This window comes from Alternaria metachromatica (genome assembly GCF_023757995.1).
Source record: "Alternaria metachromatica strain BMP 0045 chromosome Unknown scaffold_21, whole genome shotgun sequence".
NCBI classification, from domain to species: Eukaryota; Fungi; Ascomycota; class Dothideomycetes; order Pleosporales; family Pleosporaceae; genus Alternaria; species Alternaria metachromatica.
In genome coordinates, this window is record NW_026055512.1 from 72,899 (window position 1) to 88,583 (window position 15,685).

Consider the following 15,685-nt stretch of genomic DNA (forward strand, 5'->3'; position numbering starts at 1 on the left):
TTCGAGCTCATTCAGATGGAAGGCTGGACAAGAGAGGTCGATGAAGACATCAAAACATACATCGACTACAGACTACAAACTGATCGAAGTCTGTTACGGCTGAAACCGTCTGTGAGGGATGAGATTAGTGCATGTTTACATGAAAGATCTTGTGGAATGTAAGTGCCTCTTTCATGAACTTGCATCACATGAAAGTAACAATACAGGTTTCGATTGGTTCAGTGCAGTCTTGATCAAGTATCTGCGCTTCGTACCGTCCGCGATATCCGCACCACTCTCCAGCACCTCCCACAGGAGCTCGGACAGATTTACGAAAGCATATTGATAAGAGTTTCCGCCGCTGATACACCCATCGTTCGGAAAGTCCTACTCTGGCTCTCATTCACGGTGTTGCCAGTCACACTAGAGGAGCTTCACTCTGCCATCGCTATTGAACATGACTGCGAAGAGTTGGATGAAGACTCGTGCCTAAGTAGCGCAGAAGAAATAATTGCTGTTTGCGGCAGTCTGATCACAGTCTCAACGAATCGGCCAGGCCATGTCCGTCTCGCTCACCTTTCTGTGAAAGACTATCTGCTTTCAGAAGACATTCGCAACAGCCCTGCGACAGCCTTTGCACTCAACCGAACCGCAAGCTATCGCGAACTTGCTTTGGACTGCCTAACCTATCTCTCTTTCCGGGGCTTCCAGAGCGGTCCTTCAACATCTGGGGACGAATTCGCTGCCCGCTTGGCAAACTACCCTTTCCTACGCCATGCGACCACATCCTGGACATACTATCTACGAGCAGCTGAAACTCCAGAGAAAGCATCAATTCAACATGACGAAAAGGTTCTTGCGTTCTTTTCTCCGTCCAATCATGAAGCGTTCATGTCCTGGATCCAAACTTTGAACGCCGGGTCTTCCTCGGCTGGCAGCAGTTGGTCTTCGTATCCAAAGCATGCAACCGCTTTGTACTATGCAGCATCTTTCGGGTTGCTCCACGTCTGTCAGCATATCATCCACCAAGGAGTAGACTTGAGCGTCCCAGGAAGTCGATACGGAGGTACCGCGCTGCATGGAGCTGTGTGTCGTGACCAACTGTCGGTCATTCGCGCATTATTAGAAGCGGGTGCGGATGTCAACAAGTGCGATTTTGACAATGTTAGTCCACTGCATACTGCTTCAGCAGAAGGCTATGTGGACTGTGTCAAGCTGCTGCTCCATTATGGGGCGAACAAAGATGCGCTTGACAGGGGTGGAGAGAAGCCCATTGATTGGGCTAGGAATGCGGAGCAAGATGACTGTCGGGATGTACTCGATGCAAATCTTGTAGAGATTGCAGAGCCCGTAGCTGGTGCGGATGAGGCGAAGATGTGGACTGGATGGAAGGGGACGTACGTTCCTGTTTGGTCGTCGCGAGTATAATGTCTCCGCTGCGCAAAACCCTAGATAGGCCATCTCGAATCATACTTGAAGTGTCGCTTGCGAGATCATCTCTATTGGCCATTTCTTTTGGTCATGAAGCGGACGGAGAAATCGTGATATTTTGATCAATGCATATGATGCGAGAGCCTTTTGAAACGCGTCACTCAGGCTGCGTATCACATTTGGTCATAAACCACATGAAACTCCTTTTGCACCCTCACACCCCCTAGCGAGCCTGCGATATCTTCTCTAGTCAAGCCCTCCCTAGAGCTCGATAACGATGTCGCTGCTGATCGACTCTGCTCCATATTCCTGTGTGTAGCGTCGTCATTCCCGGAGTATACGATTGTGGATAGCTCAATGCCGTGCTGATGACGAAGAGGCTCTTCAGAGATGCTAGGCGTTCTGTTGACACTCCCGGTGAAACGGTTGCATAAAGAGTTCCAAGCTTTATCGGAGGTCCGCCCCACTTTCAAGTCGTCCTGAGTGGTTTTGGCGGCGCTGCTTCTACCCTTGGAAGTCGTCCGTATACCACCCCGACTTGCTCCCATATGCGTGCTCATACCGCCGATTTGTAGATGCGAGAGGAAGGTCTGGATACGAGGTAGTGTAGCGTGATTGATCGAAAGGTGAACAACGATTTGATCCATTACGGCCCATCTCAGTTGCGATCCTGGGATGTGATTAGCGATATGCTCTGATGAGAACATGGCTCCTTACGTGTTTGATCCTCTAGCTGAAGAGCTTTGTGAATGACTACCATTCGTCCAATATCTACGACGCAAATGAGTAAACGCGATCCGAACAGCCAAAATACAATGGATTTGGTATGGGCTTTCATTTGAACACCCCGGATAAGTGGAAAGATCCAGAAAGCAAGCACAGTGTCGCTTAATATATTAAAGATCGTGATCGGATAGTACACGTTGCCATGTGTAGAGCAATTCTTCGGACTAAGTATCCAAGGTTGTGGTAGCTGGCATTGGAAGGCGATCAGAAAGAGAGAGAGTAGTGTGTAGACAGCGACCATAGGTATAAGCCATCTGGTAGCTTGAGGCCCGACTTGTTTTGGAGCGATGCGTTGGAACAGAACAACGAGCGATAGTTTAGCGAGAGCGAGAGCAACGACGCCCGAGATTTGTGCGGTCCAAAAAAGCTATAAGCATATGTTTAGTAAAGTCCGCAGCCCCTAACACAACTGTTTACCTTGAAGTAATGAGCCATTTGCTTGTCATCAAGCGTATCCTGGTGTCTGCCCAGGCCTGCTCGAACGCAGAAGTGAGACAGGATGGACGTGATGACACCAAAACACTGAGCTTGATTAGCAAAGTGAGTACAGGAAGTTGAGACATGAATTCGTACAAGTCCTGCACCAAACACGATGTCATCAGACTCGAGCTGATGGAACTTTTGCCGCCGCATTGCCATGCGGACAGTTGCGATGAGGATACTTGTAACTGGAAGAACGATGGAGACAATCGTGTTGATCGGGCCATGGTCTTCGGCCGTGAGTGCGGCTATGGGTTGAATAGTGCCAGCCATGATAGAGCGACGAAGTAGTCTTGGAGTTGGCACGACAGAAACGCTGACGTCTAAGATCACTCATACTAAATGGCCTTCCTCACGACCAGCTCACTGGGTTCATTCGGGCGTTCATTCGTGCAGGCACGGCAGGAGCAAAATCCTTCTCGCTGATAGCCAACATAGGAGTTGGCGGGCAGTACCCTGCTCGCATAAAACAGGTGCCTATGATAAGAGAGTCGTCGCCGCTCTTAGGAGCCTCATCTCATACGCGACTATGAGGCGCAGTAGGAATGATATTGCTCAGAGCCCGTGCCGACTTCGATGATCACGTCAGAGAGACTTACAAGGGACATGGCGGTAGGCGGTGTCGCCTGCGAGATAAGTCCTCGAGGCCTCATCTCTGTTCCTTCCTTTATACTGAGTGATAGCTGTCAGAGCACAATTAGCCGAGGCGTAAAGTATATGATGCTACTCAAAGCAAACTTACTGTATGGCTTGCACAAGAGTATCATGGATGATGCAAAGGTCTCAGTAAGGCCATAGATGCCCACTTACGCGGCCTACCAGGGTGGGCGTGATGGCGAAAGGCAGGTCGCATCGCTCGAGTGTGACTTGGGTGTGCATCCACAGGAACCGAGCGGCTGGGTGCCCGCCGCCGCGCACGGCCTGAAGCGAGGTTGATGAAAGCAGTAGAGTACCGTCAACGTAGGAAAAGATTGAACAGGTCTGCAGCCTACATTAACATCCATGAGTGAGAACATGCGAAGTAGGCGACCTGACTTCGATGTAGACTCCAAACCTGTTCATGTACACATCCTAAATTCCTTGCGATGCAAGAAGTGATGAATGAAGCTCGAGCGCGAAGCCCGGAAGGAAGGTGGAGTGATGATTGAAGCGACGGCGAAGAGCGGTTAGCGGTGATACTGCGCCAAGACCCCAATGAGGTTAAAGGCCCGGGCTAATTTCCATCAAGACCTCGGGAGGGTCAGGCCCGTGCCGTTGCTGTTCCCCCACCCGCACGGCAATGCTTCTTTTACGCCGCCTCAGATCCGAAGAAGACAAAGAGCTGCGAGCCGCAGCTACTAACGCCATTTGATACTGAGATTCCGTGTCTATCGACAGGCGAGCTGCTGTGCCGCGCGCGCAAAAACACCAATCCTTCAATTAGTGCTCTGCTACCTAGACATCTCTTCCACTGATAGAGTGCGATTGTCGAGCCTCAATAGTACCTAGGTACTATCGGCTAGCAATCTAAATGTTGCAAGGAGAGAATGGGGAGGGCTGTTAAGAGGGGACCTGGAAGTAAAGAACCCTGTCAGTGCACATCCAAGGTAACATTCGCACGCAGCTTCTACCCCAACGAACTGTTTTAGACACCTCGCGTCGATGCAGACTTGCGGCGTAGGCATCCTGCGATCCCCACTGTCTCTTTGGCGACTGGCTAGGTCTGCTTCTGGAGCTTGACTACATGAGTCAAGTTGGAATCCTGAGATACGCCCGAGCATGGGACGTAAACAGGAAGTATACTGCAGCTCGCTTCGCAGATGTCAGGATCTATGCCGCTCAACAAGAGGTCGGCTCTAATGGTCGTATGTGGTCAGCCCCAGGATAAAACCTCCGAACCCCATGTCCAGTGAAATCCCTTACCACTCACAATGCTTCGTACTTTCACGGTTTCCCACGACCACGACACATCTCTACGACCCTCTCCTCGTTCCATCGATATGGACAAGGATGAGGCGCTTGTCACGACAACCGTTCCAGATTATCACGATGGACTTCGGGAGAAGACGGAGAGACGCAAGGATGACACTCTCCCCTCTGGTTCCTCAAGTAGTGGCGGGTTCCAGGTAAGTCCCACCGATCCATTGCTCAAAGATTGGCCAGCTAATTTCTCTCTCAGCGCTACATAAACCAACTCGCCATCAACAACTTTGGCTTCACACTCCAAGTAGCATGGGAAGCTGTTGGCTTGTCATTCCAGCTTGCATGGCTCAATGGTGGCCCTGCCGCGCTTGTCTGGGGGTCTATGATCGCTGGCGTCGGCTCTACCCTCGTTGCTACAGCTTTGGGGGAGATGGCCTCCATGGACCCCACCGTAGGTGCACAGTACAGATGGTCGGCGCGCTTCGCTTCATTCGCTCCCGAATTCTGGGGGTTTATTCAGGGCTGGATCACAGTCATTGCCTGGATTTGCAGCTGCGCCGGCGCCTTCTCCTTCATGTCGAATACTTTATCCGGCTTGATCATCTTCAACAGCCCAAGCTACGAACCAAAGGCCTGGCACTCGACGGTGTTTCTGATCGCCTTCCTCATTGTTCCGCTGGTTCTCAACCTCTACTTGCGAAAGATCATCAACTATCTGGAAACGATCGGTGGCATTTTCCACGTTGTCTTCTTCGTTGCTATCGTTGCGACACTCTGCACGCTTGCGAAGCGCAGTACACCCGAGTATGTCTTCATGACCTTGCACACAGACGCCGGTTGGGAAAACCCCGGTGTCGCATTTTCTATTGGCATGCTCGCTGTGGCATATCCCATCAGCAGTTTTGATGGTGTCCTCCACATGAGTAAGCTGCGCAACCCGACTCAGCCTCCAATGCCAATGCTAATATAGTCCACAGTCGAGGAGACCAAAGAACCTCGCAAGCGGGTACCCAAAGCTATGATCTTGGCAACCTCTCTGAACGCAATCATGATGGTCGCCTTCTGTATCTGCTTGATGTTCTGCATTGGTGATGAAGAAGCCGTCGCGAAATCGATCTTGCCGATTACGGAGGTCTTTTACTCCGCGTAAGTGCACCACCTGAGAGGCGACACACGTTCAATACTAACATACTGCAAAAGCACAGGGTCTAAGGCAGCATCAACGGCAATGACGGTTTTGATGGGGCTTCAACTCATGGTTGGCAACTTTAACATCGTTGCATCCGTGGCTCGATTAGTCTGGCGCTTCGCATCCGACAAAGGTCTTCCTTTTCACCAGCACTTCACCTACGTGAGTCTTGACCATGCCCATGGTGATCGACTGAAACTGACAAAGCTCTAGATCCATCCGACGCTCCAAGTTCCCATACCCGCACTCTTCCTAGTTGGTTTCATCTGCTGCCTTCTATCGCTCATCAACCTCGGTTCCGCAGCCGCCTTCAATTCGCTCATATCCCTACCTACCATCGCGCTATACGTATCATACCTCGTCCCAATCTCGCTATTTACGGCTCGTCAGCTTGCCGGTAAACACCCGAAGTACGGGCCCTTTCAATTGGGCAGATGGAGCATTCCGATCAAGCTCTGCGCTATTGTCTACTTGGTATACGTCATCGTCTTTGTATCGTTCCCAGCATCAAGACCGGTGACAAGCTTGACAATGAACTATGCGCCACCGATTCTTATCGGGTTCATGGTCATTGCGATGGTGGATTGGTTCGTTAGGGGTCGCAAGAAATTTGAGGTACCTACAGCCTCGCTCGAACACGCGGAGGATGAAACGCTCTAGGCGCGTACGCCGAAGGCTGTACGGTGTTATAGCGTCAGGTAGTCGGCTTCGTATCTTGACTTCCATCTGGGCCAGTCAAAGGGAACAATCCAGCCGGCTGAATTAATGACATGCCTTCGCAAGCGCATCAAAATTCCGAATACCATCAGCTTTTACGGGACCAGCTGTGTGTTGAGTATCTGTGCACCGCTCCCGAGGTCGCATCGCGGTCGAGCCCAGCTTGCATCTGGTAGTCGTGGCCGTTGAACTGGAGTACAGTTGGTGGCGAACGTAACAGGGGAAAGAACGCTACCTGGGTAATCTTTGCCCCGCGCGGCCCGCTCGGAAGTGGGGAACATTGCGGCGACAACCAGCCTGCGATCGAACTGGAAGGCCCCCGATAGAAACTTCAGCGTTTCATAAAAAGGCGTAGCCGTTAATCAAATCTTAATCAGCTCTGCAAGCAAAGGCCGAAGGGCGGGTGCGAATCTCTGTCAAACATTCAACTTTGGACTTAATCTGAGATGTCGTCACAGTCTTACCCGCGCAGTGTCGGCAGGTTTTCAAGGTCGTACGAACGCAGAGCATGTCCACTCAACGGGCTCAAGATGTGACGTGCTCAGCTCTGTAGCTGGTCAGCTGTCCCGATGGTGACGTGGCTTCATCGAAGGTAGGTATGTGCCTCCAAGGCTGTATACAAGGCATATTGAGGTGAATATATATACCACATACATACTGAGAGTCGGGCCTACCTGTATTCTTTCACACACACACATATATATATATACGAGATGCCCAGATTTCTTACTAGCAAATATGTTAAGTCGGAGGAAAAGCTCTACGCGGTGCTGCGCAAGAAGCATAATGAGACCGAACAAAAAGACTTCAATATCATCGTACGTTATGCTCTAGAGATACTTACAAGGACTAATTTCATATGCTTTCTGTACAGGCCGTCCGAGATCTTTGGCAGTACGAAGCCCCCAAAAGGCTCACACCGGAAGAAATAGAGTTAGTAATCCAGTCATAGGCTATGGCAGTCACACATATCTGACATCGCACAAATAGGCCTGCTGAAGACAGATAGGCGATCGAATAAGCAGAGAGGCATTTGTTACAGCGCGCACGGTGGCTTGGTGCTTTTGCCTGTTTTAAGGCTGGGAAGGCTGGGCGCTTGGCGTGTGAGCAGGATAAAACATCTGCCATACATTCCCACGAGGACTATATTTGCTCTTGCAAGCGCCTTTATACTTCTAAGGTCTTTCAGTCACATCTTCTACACTCGTCTCCGAGAGCCTCAGCCTCTTTGAGTGTACATTAGCGTATGGCTAATCTTCAAAATGGAACTGATTGCATTGGAAACGCTACCCAGCCTTGCGCAACCACTAAATCAGCCTTCAGTTGAGATTTGGGACTTTAGCTGGGCGAGAAAACTAGGTTCACGGTCTTTGGCCATAGACAAGCGACATACACTGACTAAAGTTTTTAGGAACACCTGATGCAGAAATAGATGATGTGCAGATAACTCCAGTGTCTGACATCGCCTCGCTCAGAACTCACCTAGCTTGCCCTCGCAAAACCTACACTACGAGAATCATGTATACATGTACACACTGCCTAAGATTACTGTTATGCTGCTAACAATGTTTAGAGCGATGTCTAAGGCGTACTCTTGGGCTTCTTTCAACATACCCGAAGAGATGTTAGAGGAAATTATTGCTCACCATGATATCACTCCAGAGATTCTACCGGTAGTTTTCTCTTTTCGCCGACACACCAATCGCCTCGAAGAGGCCTTCACAGACTGCGTGTGGGTTTCGAATGCGGAGGGCTTTACAGGTATGAGTCAAGCCACAGTTCTTACAGTATCTTTGCCGACTATATCGCTGATAGCCAATAGAATTGACATACCTCCTCAAGTACACAGAGACCAGAGATTCCTCCTCCACGAAGCCCGATTGGTCAGTCCGACAGATTGGTGTCTATCACCGTTACGATCCACTGGTTGCGCAGAATACTTGGGTTCTCATCTTCCCCAACACCGAGACTAGCACCCAAAGGAATTTGGTGAACGAAGTTGGATCAACCTGCAACACTGAAGAGACATCATATCACCCACTGTCACTTCACATGTCTCTGATACAGGCACGTATGCAGAATTGGAGGTTGTGTGTGAGTCAGTTCGAGGATGAAGTTTGGGATCTGGTAAATTTGCACATGTCGATTGATAGTATCCTAGCTCACCGATACAGGCAGATCTTGCGCTTACATTAGATTTCAAGAGCGCAATGCCATTTCAAGATACGTACAAGGATTTGTCGGAGCTCTACAACATCGAGACGAGGCTAGCAACACTGCCGCCTATATTTGGCGCGCAACTGAAACTCGTGGCTCAGCTAGATAATCTGAACGAGCATTTTCTACGGCAAGATCAAGTTTCGGAAGTGGCATATTCCAAGGCGAGGAGTGCTCTTGGTAATCTGACTAGGCGACTTGAAGCATATCAGGCCAACGTAGCATTCGTATTGGAGAAGATACGCAGTACTAATCAGCTCGTAAGTCATAGGATCCGCGCACTGAGACTACAGTGGCTAATCTTTCAGGTGTCGACTACAATCAGTCTGAAGAGTCAACACACAGCAGAGGAAGTCTCGGATCAGATGCTGATGCTCAACAAATCGGCAGTGAAGGATAGTACGTCGATGCGGGTGATTACACTCGTGACGCTAATATACCTTCCATCTACCTCCGTGGCTGTAAGTGAGAGATCTTAGACATGGAACCCTTCCGCCGTCCATGCTAATCACCACTATCCAGACTTTTTTTGGAATGGGCTTTTTCACCACACAAGAAGAAGCTGGGGTCAGTTGGACTTCTTCGCCCTTTGTATGGCTGTTTTTCGGGTTAGCCCTACCTTTGACTCTTTTAACGCTTGGATACTGGAGGTGGAGTCTCGGTCGCGCTGTACGGTCAAGGGCAACACATGATTCAGCGACGTCAGTTGTATAAGTGCAGCTGTGTATTGCCTGCTGTGCTATTACGAACCTGTGAGCGGTATCGCTGGTTAACACCAAAGCAAAGCTCGTACCTGAGTGTAGACCTCGGGATGATGCGCCTCGCGTTCAGGCTGGAAAGCAAGATAATGGAGGGCTCGAAGTAGCTCATACTTATAGAAATGACAACGCGCCTTCATCGCGCATCGGCAGTACATCCACCCGATGCTGTAACAAGCCCTTTTTTTCTTTTGCTTTATCTCACGTGTCATCTAGGATAGTGATTGGAGGGTTTGCGGAACACTTCCGAGGCCGGATGCATACAGGTCATGACGATCTGTGTGACCCTGGGTCCCCGTACACCGAGCTGATTGCAGTTCGAACATGAAGGTTTGCGCAAGTCGCATCGTTATCTGACTTATCAGCAGCTCTGGATGAGCGTATGGCGCGAGGCGTCACAGTCCCCTGCATATGCACCACCAGCCAAGCGAAAGATGCTAATTAGTTCTCATGATGCCGGCCCTGGGAAGCGCGGCATCCGGCTGCGACGTCATCGGGAACCCTGGTGGAAGGTTCGTGAACATTCTGGACCTCGGAACATCGACAGCCCTGCCCACCTGGGCACCTGGGCAGGTGGAATCCTTCGCCAAGACACGTGACCGCGTGTCAAAAGTGGGCATCTGGGCAAGGCCGAGGCGAGGCAGGCCGCAGCGCCCGCGGCTGCACGCAAACTGATTGCAGCGGATTCAGGGCTCGATAGGTATACACTAGCCCAGGATGCGCTTTGCCTTGGTAAAGTCTGGTTCTGTAGCGGTCTAGTTGGAGAAATGGTACTGCTCATACTGCATCATTGTTGTCGTCGTGTAGCGGAAACTCGCGCTCACGGAACCTTCGCGAACTCGTGACGCTTGCAAGCGTGACGTCGTCATCCGTTGGAGTGCTGAGCCACAGCGCCACGCACCTTGCAACAATGATGTAGCGCACAACATCAACATTTGATCTGATTATATGCTTTGAATAGCTTCATAAGGCTAACAAGTTAAATGCAATAGCTGCATCAGAACAGTGCTCTACCTAGGTAGTCTCTATGAGCTTCATTCGACCTTTCGCGGTGGGCAGAAGAGCTGGCGCCAACTAGTGCGGTTGAGATTCGGCAATGCCCGGGGGCAACTCTTCTCCTCAAAGTGTCTGCACCAAGCACTTTACCTCAACGCCAGCACACCTTTACTTTGGTTCCTTACACTCCACTACTACTGTTTCAACTGCTACTGTGCTTCCTAACCTTAATCGCAACATCTTCGAGACTCGACGACCATCGCGCGTGCCATCGGTAGACAACACTCACCTGCGCGCCCAACGATTCACTCGTCACAACCCCCGCCATAGAGGACCCGTCCGCTTCTGCAAATATTGGCGCAAGTCAGATACCCGACAATCGCCTTACCCCTACGTACGGGGTCCTTGTTCGTCCCGGCGTCATAAGCCATACAACGCCCGCTCTCTTCTCCATGCAACCTCTACGCCGCGACAGCTACTCCCCGGACAGCTTCCGTAGCCCTGAGAGACGACAGTTTGCCACGGTTACCTGACGCTTGCCTTTCGGTGTAAGACGTCTTGTCGCTTCGAATCGCATCATCGCGCCGCCGCTTTGCACCACCGACCATTTCTTCCTGCCACCAGGATGAAGCGGAGCAGACGAGCTACACACGACCTCCGACATACATACAACAGCCTCAAAAAGAAGGCAAGTCACTACACAAAGCGAATCGCCGACTCGACGACGAATACGACGAAATACCTCGAAGATCTACCTCGCCGTGAACGAGACGCAGGCAACGCTTGCCAGAACTCCACAAAGCTACAAGAACAAGGGTCAGATAGTGCCATTCAACAAGGTCAGGAGCCAATGAAGGTTTTATGCGAACTGAGTGAGGAGCATCTCTTCTGCTTCGTGTACAACAGCGTGGTCGCGCTGGGATTGATTTGCATCGCTGGCCCAGTATTGCCTCACGCTGGAAGGGGCCGCACGCTGATGGCTCTGTTTTGGTTGGGATTCATCGCATTGGCCAACATCAGAAGCCGAGCGCGAATGCTCTTCATTTGGCGAATTCGATGCAGCACTATACACTTCTCCAAAGTCTACGTTGACGCTCCGCTCGGAATCGTCACAGGCTGTTCGGCCTTCGTTACATCCATGTGCTGTTACGCTGGTCTGGTTCTGCAAACTGTTACACTCGCAGACACCCTTATAGGCGGCAGAGCTGGCCGTTTCTTCGCCCTGATCGCCACCCTTGTTGCTCCTATGCTTCTAGTACAGATGAAGCACCAGTGGCTGATTCGCTTACAAGGCGGGCTTGCAATCTTCAACTTCCTGGTCGTTCTCACGCTCCTATTCATCACGATCCACATTGGGGGTTCTAGCGTATACTCGCCAATAAAGCTTGAGCCGCCGGGGGACGCCGTCTCCTCTGGGAACCTGGGTCACAATTATGGTATACGAACGTTGAGTGCAATGTTCATGCTCTGTCCCTTCTGTTTTGGTACCGAAGCTATGTCCCTAGTCGCTAGCGATATGAAGCGTGAAAGAAACGTTGTAAGTACATATCTGCGCTACTCCATCATGTGCTAATTTTTCGCAGTTTGCTGAAGAACCAACGTCCTTGCACCGAGCTTCCCTGGAAGACCCTACTGCGTCCGCATTCTCCTTGGCATTCATTACACATTTTGCCTTTGCATATGTTACGGGTGGAATCTACGAGACCACCAATAAGTCGCCAATTCATGTTTTGAGTTCAGACGCAGCGTCGGGGAGCTTAGGATTCTGGATGAAGGTCACGCTGCTCTCCTTATGCGTGGCGGCACAAATTTCTCTGCTCGATCAAACATTGAGATCACGCTATGAACTGCTCATTGAGTACTCGGGACAACGCGACGGACGCAGCGACACGGTCGAGGCACGCGACCAGCTCACCTTCCCGTGGGCTCGGAGGTCAGTCTTGGTATCGATCTTGGTACCGGCTGTGCTTCTACTCATCAGTTGCTCTATTCCGGGCGCTACTCCCACCGTAAGTTTCCGTCAACAAAATACCCAAAAGGTACTAATGCTTTCAGATTACCCATATTGTGTTCAAGCTTGCGTCCTCTGCTGCCTTGATCGTGTGGATGGTACAACATCTGACTTACCTGCGCTTTCATCGACAGTGAGTTAGACTGGAACTGCTCTTTTGGAACTTGTTCACTAATAGTGACAGTGTGAAGATATATCCTGAATTATACAGGCAAGCCGATCTCAAGGGTGTTGTTTCATACGCTATCCAGAACGACAATCTCATGCGGTGCTGCGATCGCATCGCGATCTTTCTATGTCTCTCTACTCTAGCAGGTGGTCACTATGCAGCATATCACGCCAATCCGACCGTGGTAGAGCTCCTTAGTAGCATCCTGATGGTAAGTGCATTCCTGTTTCGCGTCCTGCAACGACTGACTGAATAGACAATCATGCTTTTATGTGGATATGTCTTCATAAAAAAGAAATGTAGATTTGAGTACGATGAGAAAGAGGGAATGTTTAACCAGGACAGCGAGATACAGACTCGGTTGATCAATAAGCTGTATTATAGTTGCAGTGCCAAATAAACGTAGTCGTCACTGCTTGATCTTGATCTTATTCTACTCCCTTCGTGTTCGCGCTCGCGGATCATCAAGACCATGGCCACGTCTCCAAAGCTGGCTGCAAAGTGATGTGTACTGACTGGCCGTTCTTGTAGGTGATCAACAAGGTTTCGCGGGCAATGAGACTTGCCGCGTCGTAATGTCGATCGAAACAAAAAGTATCCATCTGCGTTGAAGACAGGTTGAGTTGACTGATGTACCTCAACTGGCCTTTGCCGAGGTCGATTATGTGTACTCTCAGATGTCCGTTTTGACTAAGAAGCACGGCGAAGTCATCGTTTGGAGAGATCAAGACGGCTAGAATCTTGTCCTCCAGAGGCTCGATGAATACTGGGGGCTGGTTCTTATCTTCTTCGGCAAAGCTGTACCGCGAGAGCCTGTTGTAGCAGGTAACGACCAAAACCTCTCTGTCTTTGTGGAATGGTGTCAGGCCAATGAGCAAGTCATCCGTGTTGGATTTCTGTGTGACGAAATGTTGATGAGCGACTTTTCGAGGGTCTCAGATACGAAACATGGGTAAGTTAAGCTTACATGCTTGTCCAGCGAGAACCTCAGCAGCCGTTTTCGGTGTTTAGTGCACCAGACGTCGACGGTAACTTCACCAAATGAGCTGTCTCTACATCGTGAGGATACAGTCCGGTGTGCATGGTACAGATACTCGTTGTCGGGAGAGAAGCGGAGCATCACCGTTCGTTCGGTGAAATTCGCGCGCTTGCCGCCGACTTCGTGTAGGAGATCAAGCTTGTCCCCGTTGACGCCAATCAATGACAAGTGCTCTGGTATTTCACCGCTTCCAGATATCTGCTCAATGCTTTCACGTGGTCAGTATCATTGTACAGGGAGGAATTACAGAGTAGATGCTTACATTTTCATATTTCTCAGCAACGCTTCCGTGTCATAAAGTCGCAGCCGAAGGTCTTCATCGATGGCGATGTATTTAGCACTGGGTGCTAATGCAACGTGTGTGACATTCTTGATGTGTGTCAATACGATAAACTCTCTCATAACAGGTTGCATGGCGTCCTTCGGCAACTGATACAACAGTACCTGTGCGACCCTCAGTACTTTGAAGATATATCCACTTGGAATACACTAACCTCAAGAGTGCGTGGACCCGTGATGACCTGGCAGATATGTTGATTGCCGCAGCAAGATGAGGTGGGATAGATGCGAACCCACTTGGCATTTGCAGGGATTGGTTGGGGTACGGCAATGGGCTCTAGAAACGGTAGTCTTGAGGCCGACCCAGCGTTCCAGATCCAAACGCTCATGGTGTGTTTTTGCCAATCGTGGAAATACATTTCGAAATTCCCTCCAGGCGCATGCGCACAGTGTCGATATTCCTCGTGTTTTCTCTCCATCACGATATGTGGTTCGACAGTGTGTGTTGCATTTAAACAAAGCACCAACTCGTCTACGAGTCTATCAATCTTCAGTCGTGATTCAGAGGGTACTAGTATCTTGTCTCGTAGTAGCTCAAGTATTCCGAGAGTGATTGGTCGATCAAGATGGTTTTTGACATGTCTTCGAAGGTGCTCTATGCAATGTGCCGTCTCGTTGCTCGCCTTACCTGTCTTGCTATCATAGAACCAGTCACGAGAGGTGTTTCGCAGCAGACTTGCTAAGAACTCATTGATGCCTCCGAGTCCATGGTAGTTGTATATCAAGACCAGTAACAAGTTGCATCCAAAGGACCAGATGTCACTTGTCTCTTCCGGCTTTGATTCGGGGGCTGAGAATTGACCGTGAAAGCCTGCAGGCGTTGCGGCTCTGGTATCTTGTCTGTCTTCCGAGCCTTGTACTCTCTTGGCATTTCCAAAGTCGCCTATCTTGAAGATAAATTCCTCTTCCTCATCCTCAAACACCAATATGTTCTTCCAGTGCAAGTCGAGATGTAGTATCTTCTGGTATTCCAAAGTCCCATTCGTCTTGGTGATTGTGTTGGTGAGCCACTTTAAACCCTCGCTGAGCTTGAACATACGGTGGATATTCGCGATTCTTCGTGACTTCTTGCCATTAGGAAAATGACGTTCTTTCGATAACCAAGTCTTCAAATCGCATGCCGCAAGCTCAAAGCCAATGTTGTACTTCATCTCTCCATCTTCGTCTTTAATGGCATAGCTAAATAACGGAGTTACAATGGTCTGGGGAAATCCTGCCGTGGTCTTCTGGAACGCGATACATGTCCTGTTCTCGGCCAGGAAATCCTCCTTCGCTCGCCCTTCCGAGAATTCTTTTCTTGCAATTTTCGTTCCCTGCGTAACAGATCAGATGTGCACCGTACAAATTCGAGGCATTTCTTACGGTCGTGGTAAGCCCTTCATCTATGCGATAACAGCCGCCTCTAATCGTTGTCTCATAGACTGTCGCGTAGGCTCCTTGCCCAATTTTTTTGTGGTTAGCTTCGTAAGGCATTTCCCTCGCACGGTATGAAGGAACATTCTTGTGTTCGTCGTAGAAGCGAAGCTTCCTAAGTTCGACCTGGGGTCCATCCTGGTTTGTGACACCGTGCTGTGAGGACGTTCTGGAAGGTTCGCCGCGTTCTGGATCACTGCCAGGAATTAGCCCGCTAGTTGGTTGTTCGGTATCTCCGTCTTGGTACTCTCGTGCCATG

The 15,685-nt window shown here is 50.2% G+C and overlaps 1 protein-coding gene across 1 annotated transcript; it reads left to right on the forward strand.

The window, feature by feature from the left end:
* Positions 1 to 4,655: 4,655 nt before the first annotated feature.
* Positions 4,656 to 6,427, forward strand: J4E83_007922 (uncharacterized protein; the record flags this gene model as incomplete). The annotated part of the gene is made up of 5 exons (XM_049334820.1): positions 4,656 to 4,781; positions 4,835 to 5,501; positions 5,556 to 5,724; positions 5,779 to 5,929; positions 5,981 to 6,427. 5 exons carry the CDS (start codon positions 4,656 to 4,658, stop codon positions 6,425 to 6,427), a joined length of 1,560 nt encoding a protein of 519 aa, XP_049185971.1.
* Between the last annotated feature and the right edge of the window lie 9,258 nt (positions 6,428 to 15,685).